Consider the following 9871-nt stretch of genomic DNA (forward strand, 5'->3'; position numbering starts at 1 on the left):
GGGGAAAAAAAGAGGAAAAATCCAACCTTCAATCCAAGTGCATTCAGTGGGGAAAAAAATCCCACATAAAGAAATAATTATTTGACACCAAATAATGTGTGTCGCAATTATTAGCACCCCTGGTGTCAATACTTTGTACAAACCCCTTTTGCCAACAAAACAGCACCTAATCTTCTATAATGTTTCACAAGCTTGATTTTGTGTCTGGTGAACCATTTCTGTGTAGATTTGGCCATATGTTAAGGGTCATTGTCTTGTTGAAAGACCCAGTGACGACCCATCATCAGCTTTCGGGCAGAGGGCAACAGATTTTGATTTAAAATGTCCCGGTATTTCAAAGCATTCATGATGCCATGCACCCTAACAAGGTTCCCAGGGCCTTTGGAAGCGAAACAGCCCCACAGCATCACTGACCCACCCCCATACTTCACAGTGGGTATGAGGTGCTTTTCAGCATGCGCATTTTTCGTGGCACGCCAGACCCACTTATACCCCTTTCCCACTGGCCAAAAAACCCGTGTCAACCCACTAACAATCGGCTTTTGGTGGCAGTGGGAAAGGTGCAGCGACCCACCTCGACCCGTGTCAATCAACCCGCCAAGCGTTAAAATCACCTCGGCTCTGATCGCCATCCAGTGTGATAGCAAAACCCCGGGTCAACAGTCAACACCCTAATCTACGTCGGCTCTTACATGATGCGTCATAACAACATGCCAGTCGCCTCCCATTTAACACGCCCCACAACCGTAGTTACGTCGATGCTAACAACAGCGCTAGTAGAAGAAGAAGAATTCACGTCGCCTACGTTGCCTCAGCACCAGCAGAGTGTTGATCCTTTGCCGCATTTCGACCATTTTGAGGGCAGTAAAAAGCATGAAAACGGAGAACACAAACGGAAAGGAGGCTTCCATAATGCTCTGCATTGTTTACTTCCTTGAACTGAATGAATTCGGTCGCACTTGTCGACGTTGATCTTAGCGTGGTGACGTCACGTAACCTTACGCACAGCTGAGGAGGGGTGGGGGGTTAGACGGGTGAAAAAAAAAAAAGAGACGGCTTTTTTTTTTTTGTCAATGGGAAAGGTGCCAAATGCCAATTGCTAGTGGGTTGCATCGGCTTGGAAAAAACACGTGTTGACCTACTAATTTCAGTGGGAAAGGGGCATTAGAGTGTTTGTTGCCAAAAAGTTCAATCATGGTCTCGTCTGACCAAAGCACACGGTCCCAGTTGAAGCATGGGACCGTGGGACCGACCTGAAGATGGGTCGTCACTGGGTCTTTCAGCAAGACAATGACCCTAAACATATGGCCAAATCTACACCAAATGGTTCACCAGACACAAAATCAAGCTTGTGAAACATGGGAGAAGATTAGGTGCTGTTATGTTGGCAAAAGGGGGTTGTAAAAAGTATTAACACCAGGGGTGCTAATAATTGTGACACACATTATTTGATGTCAAATAATGATTTCTTTATGTGGGATTTTTTCCCCACTGAATAAATGCACTTGTATTGAAGGTTGGATTTTTTTCTTTTTTTCCATTAAGGTCCCATTTTATTTGAATAAAAAAAAATTTATTAGAAGCTAAAAAACACATCATAACCAGGGGTGCCAATAATTATGGAGGGCACTGTTTTTCTAGAAAATGTATGCATTTATCTAATAAAAAAAGCTATTTTATGATGTAAAACATTTTGTATTACATTGTGTCAGGGCAACGCTGAATGTCAGCGTCCAGGAAATAGGCGTGACCGGCTGACTGGGCGCACAACGTCAGCTTGGAACGTTATGTCCATCAGTTATCATATGGCAAGGGTGTGACGTGGTTGGTCAACTGTCTGCATACTGGCCTTTTAGTACTTTAAGTAAAATATAAAAAAAAAATAATAATAAACAGGATGACCTGATATCAACAGGAAGTGAGCCTGAAATGCCCCCAAATCAACAGGATGTGATTCCATAACACCCCAAAATCAACGGGAAATCTCTTAGGTGTTTACCTACCACAGCAAAGCTAGCATTGCAAATTCTCCAGAAATGGCGTTTTCTAGTTACATTATGATTTTAATATCTTTTATTTTGTTCTAAAACAGTAGAAGCAAGCATGGATGTGATGATTGATTAGCATGTTAACAAAAATACCATTTTCCTTTAATAGCTAAATTAAGTTTTCCCTCAGCAACCGTGCACCACCACCTCGGACCCAAGGCATGTACCCAGCGGCCCGATCGTTACCAGAAAGTGGATCTGACACGCTCATGCAAGCTATACTCAACCTGGACCGTGGGTATGACTAATTTTTAAAAATATTTGTGGCTTTTTTCTTTGTAAAGAAACTAGTACCGCCTCTGAATGCCTGCCAGGTACGCATCGTGGTCGATTATTAACAACAGTTAGAGGAAAGTGTCTTCTTCTGTTGTCTCAGGGATGAAAGACAGGACTACCGGAGAAAGGCGCCGCCGTTCCCGACCCCAAGAGACCGCTCCCCCCACAGCCGCTCAGGTTCAAGCGTGAGCAGCAGGGGTTACTCGCCGGACCGCTCCAAAAGCCTCCCATTTTCTTCACAACAAGGCAAGAGTACGTCAGATTCCTGACACTTCCCGCGTCTTTGATGCTCCGCAACAGCCCTTTTCTTTTGCCAGGTTGGGCAAAACTATAATTAGCCAGATAATTAGATGGGATCTTTGGGTGTAGTCAAAACATTGGACAAAAACACATTTACAACCTAACTTTGTCAAAGTCACGCAAGTCATGCCTATTTACGCTTGAAATGGGAATTTAACTTCTATCCCTACTTATCTTTTTAAAAAATTTTTTTTTTATTTTTAACCGTTTCGCCGTTTCTGATAATCTGGCTCACTGGCTTTTCAGGTGGGGATGGTCCAGAGGGGCCAGGTCCAAATGAGCACCTCTGGGGGGCGCTCTTTCCTCACAGTGGACATGAGTCTACGGGTCTGTACATAAGTCATGCGTATGTACATAACGTCCCTAAAGAACAGGTTGCGTCAAAAATGTTTGTTTTTAGCGTCTACAGCTGATGTGATTTAGCGGTTAAATACAGCTTTTACTCACTCTTTTTGTAGATACAGTAGTGTTTGAACTCGTTCCTCTACTAACTCAGTGTCAAACGCCACTAAAAGTGACATTCAGATGGACAGACAAGTTGTGTTTCTTTGAAGTTCTTGACTTCTTTCACTTTTTCTGCTTTTGGATTTTTTGTAAAGTCCGCGAGCATAAATGCTATTAAATTGTAAACACAAGTACAAATATGAGTAAAATGACACACAGTTCAACCAAAAAACATCGAACACTAAACAATTGAAGTTTAAACGTCTAATTAGTCGAATCGATATGTAATTTTAGATCGAATTACCATAACTTCCTTAGCAAAGTCTGCTAGCTTAACTGCTAAACACATGTACAACGATGAGCAAAATGACACATTTTTAGACAATAAGACACTTAACACAAAACCAATTGGAGTTTAAATATCTAATTAGTCGAAGTGATTTGTGAATTAAGATCAAATTAACCAAACTTGAATCGTGGGAGTTCGCTAGCTTAATTGCTATTTAATGCTAATTCTGTAACACAAACACTTGTAAAGCTATGAGCAAAACAACACACTGGGACAATAAAACGCTTAAAACATTTGGAGTTTAAATGTTATTTGTCAAATCGATATGAAAATGTAGTATATTGACTTTACTTGCATGGCAAAAGTCCGCTAGCTTAAATGCTATAAAATGCTAACGTTTTTGACAATTGTTTTAAAACATTCAAACACACATCTCCACAAAAATCTTGTAAATACACTTTTACCCTAAATTAGGAATGCAACAACAAACATTCGCTAAACAAAAACTTGCATGAGTTTTAGTATTTTCGCTTTTGCCACCAGAGGACAGTGTATCCTCCCAAATCAATAAAATTACAACACATTCAAAACTGAATTTAAAGCAAAGTGTAGGAACAATTGCTGTTACAGTCCCAACAGTTAAGTTCATGGCTCCGTTATACAGATTAGGAGTACATATTTGAATGCCACTGGACTGTAAAAATGCAAATACTAACGTATCGCATTGCATGGTGTAGACTGGTAGGATAACTTTCCAATTTTGTTCACCCAATCTTCCCTTTGTTTTTGCTGTTCAAGTTTGTTGGTTGGCGGGAAATTCTTGCGTGGAAGGATTTTCACTTTAATTCTTTGGAGGGTTGTCATGTACATGCTAGTAGAGTTGGGTCAGGAGTTCAAACTGCTTCCGCATTTTTTCCAGAAGTCCTCATCACTGCATTCTGGAGTGTAACCATTTTTTGCCATTTTTCCACATTCTACTCAATATTACTCTATGTCGTTGAGTCTTCACGTGTTTTCGTCTTTTTCCTCAGAAAAGATCCCGGGTCTGTCAAGAGAAGGCTCCCCGAGCAGCGCAATCTCAAACAAGGTGAGTTGAAACAGAACAAATTGATGGGGAGGGAGAGAAAGAAAGATATGATACATCTAGTAACCAAAAGGATAGGAAGGGGATAGATAGGTGAAAAGTGCCTGTATTGCTCGTGTGGACATGTGATGACTGGAGCAGAAAATGCTGGAACTTTCAAAACTAATTACACCTAACGCCAGCAAGGGGCGTCAAAACACCAGAAACATGACAGCACTGCCTTATGCATATTGGCCCAAAGCCGGTAATGGGAAAAACCCATGTCGTTGTTATCCGATATAATTTTAATATGCTATTATTGGCCACCCGATAATAACGGACAACTCTACAGGAAATGACCCAAAATGTTCAGGAAGTCAGCCAAAATCGGTAGGAAGTGATCCGAAAGCAATAGGAAGTCACCCGGAAATGCCCTAAAATCAGCTAGAAGTAACCTACAATTAGAAAGTGACCCAGAAATGTCCCAAAAGGAAAAGGAAGTGACCAATGAACAGTTAAGTTAGAAGTTAGGACTTTCCCAGACCAAATAGATAGGATGTCTAGTAGTGATCAACTCATTCCAAATCACAACAGAAGAATGAAAATAGCTTGTTTTTCTGTTTAGTTGTTGTTTTTTAGAATATCTTAGAATAATTTCCTGACCATGTATCGACCATATTGTGAGATTGTTATGGTGAGCGTTTTATCGCAAAACGTTTCGTATCGTGAGCTACCCAGAGGTTCCCATCCCCTAATGTGTGTTAATGGTTTTTAAAGTGGCCCTCACACAGAGTATCCTAGCCTTACGGCTAGTGCTTTTGTTTACCTACCATGTAAGCAGACTTCAGTCACGTGGCCTTGCCGTGATGGCTGCATAGAACGGAGCTCAAGTGTCACTATGAGTCTTAAGACATGTTTTTTTTTTGTTTTTACTTTAACGTTTTACAACTTGGACTGCTCTTTACTGCTGCGTATATTGACTGAAGCAGCTTTGTAAATAATAGTTTTGCTGATATCATCCATCTACCACGTTGCAGCTGCAGGTTAAATAGAGTCAGATGTGACGGTGGCCACCCAGAAGCGAAAAGGCTAAACGCATTAGCCGGAGCCATAATTTTATCATAGGATCTTAGCCACAAACCTAAGAGAGCCTCCCTACGGAACATTACTTGGACCGCTATTTAAACTGAACAACTGCTTCCTCTCATTCAAGGAGGGCTCCGACTGGGTGTGTTTGGTAGCCCCCTAGCAAGTCACATTTTTTTCCCCTGGTAAAAATGTATGTTGTTCAGCCCCCACAGTGCTAATGACAGATTCTCATGAAGCTAACTTGAACTATGTCTTTGTTGCACTCTGTTCATAGTCCTGTCACAATGTGTGTTTTTTAAAAAAAATAGTTATTCTGACCTATAATGCACTAGAAAGAAAGCAAAACAAAAGATGCTACAAGGTAAGATTGTTGGGCATTTTTTGGTATAGTTAATAGTTTATATGTCTACTTCCCCACCATTAGTGATCAATACCGTAATGTGTAATATTACATGTTTTAGACATTAATGAGATATTTGACTCTGTATAAAATATTAGGGAGCTCGAACTGTTCATGAAAAAAACGACTGCCATCATTGCATTCTGCTTTTTAAAGCTAGCTTCGGCAAATATTCTTCATTACTGTAATGCATAGCTTTCATGAGATTCAACCTAATGTTAATGCAAGATTACTAGTTTTCAGTCAACAAGTTGTCGACCATCTTGCCTCTCATTTGTTTAAATATATGTTCGAAACTCTCTCCCTTTGTGTGGGTTATCAGAGGAATGACATAAGAGAACAGTTGACTCTATGACAATGTGGATGAAATATAAAATTGGGACTGGTTGTAGCGAGTCCACTTCCTTGCCAAATCACTGTAATTTAAAAGAAGCAAGGCGGTCCTAAACCATTGAAAACCACATCATTTCCCGTAAATTTGGATCACAGTCTTTTAAAGATTCTTGTTTTGGACCAATCTTCGAATGAAATCATGCCTTTCATGTTGGGTGGTGCCCAGTCAGTTGACTTAAATGATTCAGACAGGAATACTTTTTTCGCCAACTCTGGACAAGCAGGCTGAGAAATGACAAACGGTCGAGTGTGAAAGCAGGAAACTGCCTTGAGGGTAAGCTAGCATTTATCGGCGACTGCACAAATGCTGAGGATTGACATGGCCATTTTCATGCCCCGATTCTCTTATTGTGTGACTACACTTTGGTCCTGGATGGATAACTGTACTTCTAAGTCGTCCACTTAGCTTGATGAGCTGGGCGAAGAGCTAGCTTAGCAGTTTCACCATGGTTATCTGTCTATAAACTACTTTTCTGTAATGGTATCAAGTGCTAGCATAACAGGTTTATAGTTGCACGCCATAGCTATCTGTCCATAAGCTATTCTTCTGTAATGGTATCAAGCATCACACAGCGCTTTCATCAGTAATAACGTCCTTTAGCCTTTAGCGTGTCGGTGCTAGCATTGCCTCTCTTTGGTCATGGATAGATAACTGTACTTCCAAGTCTTCCACTTAGCTCAGAACTGGGCTAAGCGCTAGCATATCAGTTTCATTACAGCACATCATGGCTATCTGTTCATAAACTATTCTTCTGTAAAGGCATTAAGCATTAGTTTGTAATAAAGTCCTTTAGCGTTTTGGTTCTAGCTTAGCCTCTCTCTACACACTTTTGTTAATAATGCCTACCTCTCTTTTAGGAGGAGAACATTGCACCTGAAGTAGAAAAAGAGGATCCATCGGCAATTACTATCATCGAGGAGGTTCCGAAAACGACCACCGATAACTTAAAGGAACGGAGAGCTCAAGCAATTGCTGCTAAAGCCAAGGACATTGAAAAGGTACGATTTTTCCAATTAACTCTTGTAAATTGCTAATAACGCCCCCTTAGATGGAATAATGACTGCCCAAACCTTCCCTACAGTGTTTCTGGAAAAGCTTAAGCCATGTCCATAAACATAAAAGCTGACCAGGTTTGTTCAATCAATAAATAAGGTCAACAGAGTTATAACCACCCCAGGCTGGAGGTTCCAGCTCCACTCCTTCGTCTAATGAGGGTCTTTCCCGTAATAGCGGTTGCTACTGCTGCTTTACAGGGGCCATTAAACTGGAAGCGGCTAGCGTAGAATGCGCGCGCGCATCACTGAGCCTTCAGGCGCTTGTAACATGGCCGCTGACGCTGCAGATTCAGGCCTGTTTTATAGCCAATGTTTTTTCCAGCCCATCTTCGTCTACTAACCACTTGTATTTTTTTGGAACGTGTCGTTTTGGAAGACGATAATCAGTTGTTTTTGGCAGGCCTTTTAGTTTTAGTGGTAGTACTTTGGGCAGAAATACTTATTCAGACTGACTTCATTCTCGTAATACCACGTTAAGATTTGTAATATTGCAATTATAATCTCGTATTGCTGTATTTGTAAATTTATCTAATATACCAATTACAAATTCGAAATAATGTTTACCTATACTTAATATGTGTGATTGTAGCATGACGAAAACGGAATATGATGACTTCAGGCTTTCATACCTTATAAAGATTTGTAATATTGGCAATTTTAATCTCGCACGTTTACGTAATTTTACAGAGCTATTTTAAAGTAGCTTTAGTAAACGTCCTTCACTACTGTAATGCATAGCTTTCATGAGAAGCATTGCAAAGTAGACAACACAAAAAAATTGCCAAGCATTCCTTTCGCATCATTCAAAGATTGAACAGCTCTTTTTTTTTTCTTTCAAAACATACACTCAAAGTATGCCATGATTGTTTGGCTTTCCGCATCCAATCTGGTCTTGCCATCTCAACCCGAACACAAGCGCGAGTCCAGTTGCTCCCGTAAAAGCGCAAAAACCCAAACCTGGTGCGCCGATTTATAAACTTCACTTTTCCATCATCGAGCCCACATCACGCCGAGCCATTTCTTGCGCTCTGTTTGTGTAGCTTGCTAAAATTGCCCCAATGAAATTCTACCTCTCGTCTTCAGAGTTGACTTTGGCAGTGGTACAAACGTCTCAGTTATTGTGAGTGACAAGGCATGAAAGGCAATAAACCAGATCAGGTTTTACTCCTCGCATTCCAGGCAACGGCACAAAGCGTATTTCGTTTCATTTGTCGAGGAATCTTAAGTATAATCGACTGTGAGCGTATTTTCCGGACTACAAGTCCCACTTTTTTCATAGTTTGGTGAAGCCTGCGAATCATACACGTGATTTATATTGTTGTTTTTTTTCCAACTATTCAGTGGTAGTTTTAACATAAGGTCATATATTTTCTGTTCTGCAACCCAAAACCAACAGGAAGAGACCCATAAATGGCACAAAATCAACAGGAAGAGACCGATGAAGAGGAAGTGACCCGTAAATGCTCCAAAAGGGAAAGGAAGTGACTGAAAATCAAAATGAAATCACCCAAAATGAACTCATTGGCTGCCACTGACGGCCACATAATCCGTTTGAAGTGGGAGGGTGGCAGAGAATGAACGTTTACTAGTGATGAACTCATAGCTAAGCTAAGCTAAGGGTACAGTCGGTGAGCAGACTATTACCCAAAATTGTAGTTTGTTCCGCTTCTTGATATGATAGTGTACTGCTAATATAATCAATTACATAACATCCAAATTTTGCTAATCCCTTGACGCGATTTACATTTCACTCTCAGGTTTACCGCCGGGACTGTGAAACGTTCGGTATGGTGGTGAAGATGCTCGTCGCTAAAGATCCCAATCTGGAGAAGCAGCTCCAAGTCCCCCTTAGGGAGAACCTCGGTGAGATACGTGAACGTTGTCTCGAGGACCTCAAACATTACATTAGTGAATTGGACGCGGCAACGCAACAGCCAGAACCTGCCACGTCTGACTCGAGCACCCCTTCGACATCTTCGAGTAGCCATAAACCATCAAGGACTGGGATCAATCACACCCAGACTTACTGACAATTGGACTGAAGGAGCGTTGTACGATTATTTTTTTGGACTGGACACTTGTTGGTTTTGTGGATTTACACTTTTCCCCACCCCCAACACAGGGGGCAGTGTTAGGTTTAAAAAGCTCATTTATACCTTTTTAGTGTTCAGTAGACTGATGCATCGTGATGGGGAAGGTGATGTGCGTCTAACCTTTTCAGTCACAAGGCATATTTGGAATAAAGATACCTTTTGTTTTTCTCATATTTTGATTATTTGTTGTGCTTTACAGGTATTCAAAGCAACTGAAAGACATATCACATACAGGAGAAATACGCGGTAGGTTCTGGAAACACGTAGCATTACGATGGTAATCTCATGACATGAAGTATGTGATATTATTTAATCCCATAATATTGGGTAGAGTATGTATTTTACGTAATTCTACCTACTTAATATTATGTCAAGTACGTACTTTACAAAATTCTGCGTACTTGACCAAATATTACAACA

The 9871-nt window shown here is 40.8% G+C and overlaps 1 protein-coding gene across 7 annotated transcripts in view; it reads left to right on the forward strand.

Annotated features, from left to right (window-relative positions):
- The window catches only part of pphln1 (periphilin 1), a 77587-nt gene that overhangs the window by 1531 nt on the left and 66185 nt on the right, over positions 1 to 9871 (forward strand). For 5 of the 7 annotated variants that reach the window (XR_009066522.1, XM_057853806.1, XM_057853807.1 and 2 more), the window contains exons 6-10: positions 2179 to 2286; positions 2425 to 2576; positions 4389 to 4444; positions 7161 to 7301; positions 9651 to 9697. Coding sequence is in view for 6 of the 7 variants with exons in the window: in XM_057853806.1 (XP_057709789.1) it covers positions 2179 to 2286; positions 2425 to 2576; positions 4389 to 4444; positions 7161 to 7301; positions 9651 to 9697 (504 nt within the window). In the remaining variant the exon portion in view is untranslated. Of the gene's footprint in view, positions 1 to 2178; positions 2287 to 2424; positions 2577 to 4388; positions 4445 to 7160; positions 7302 to 9115; positions 9623 to 9650; positions 9698 to 9871 lie in introns of those variants that run through there. The other 2 variants (XM_057853804.1, XM_057853805.1) reach the window with 2 other exon arrangements.

Source organism: Corythoichthys intestinalis, chromosome 13 (assembly GCF_030265065.1).
Source record: "Corythoichthys intestinalis isolate RoL2023-P3 chromosome 13, ASM3026506v1, whole genome shotgun sequence".
NCBI classification, from domain to species: Eukaryota; Metazoa; Chordata; class Actinopteri; order Syngnathiformes; family Syngnathidae; genus Corythoichthys; species Corythoichthys intestinalis.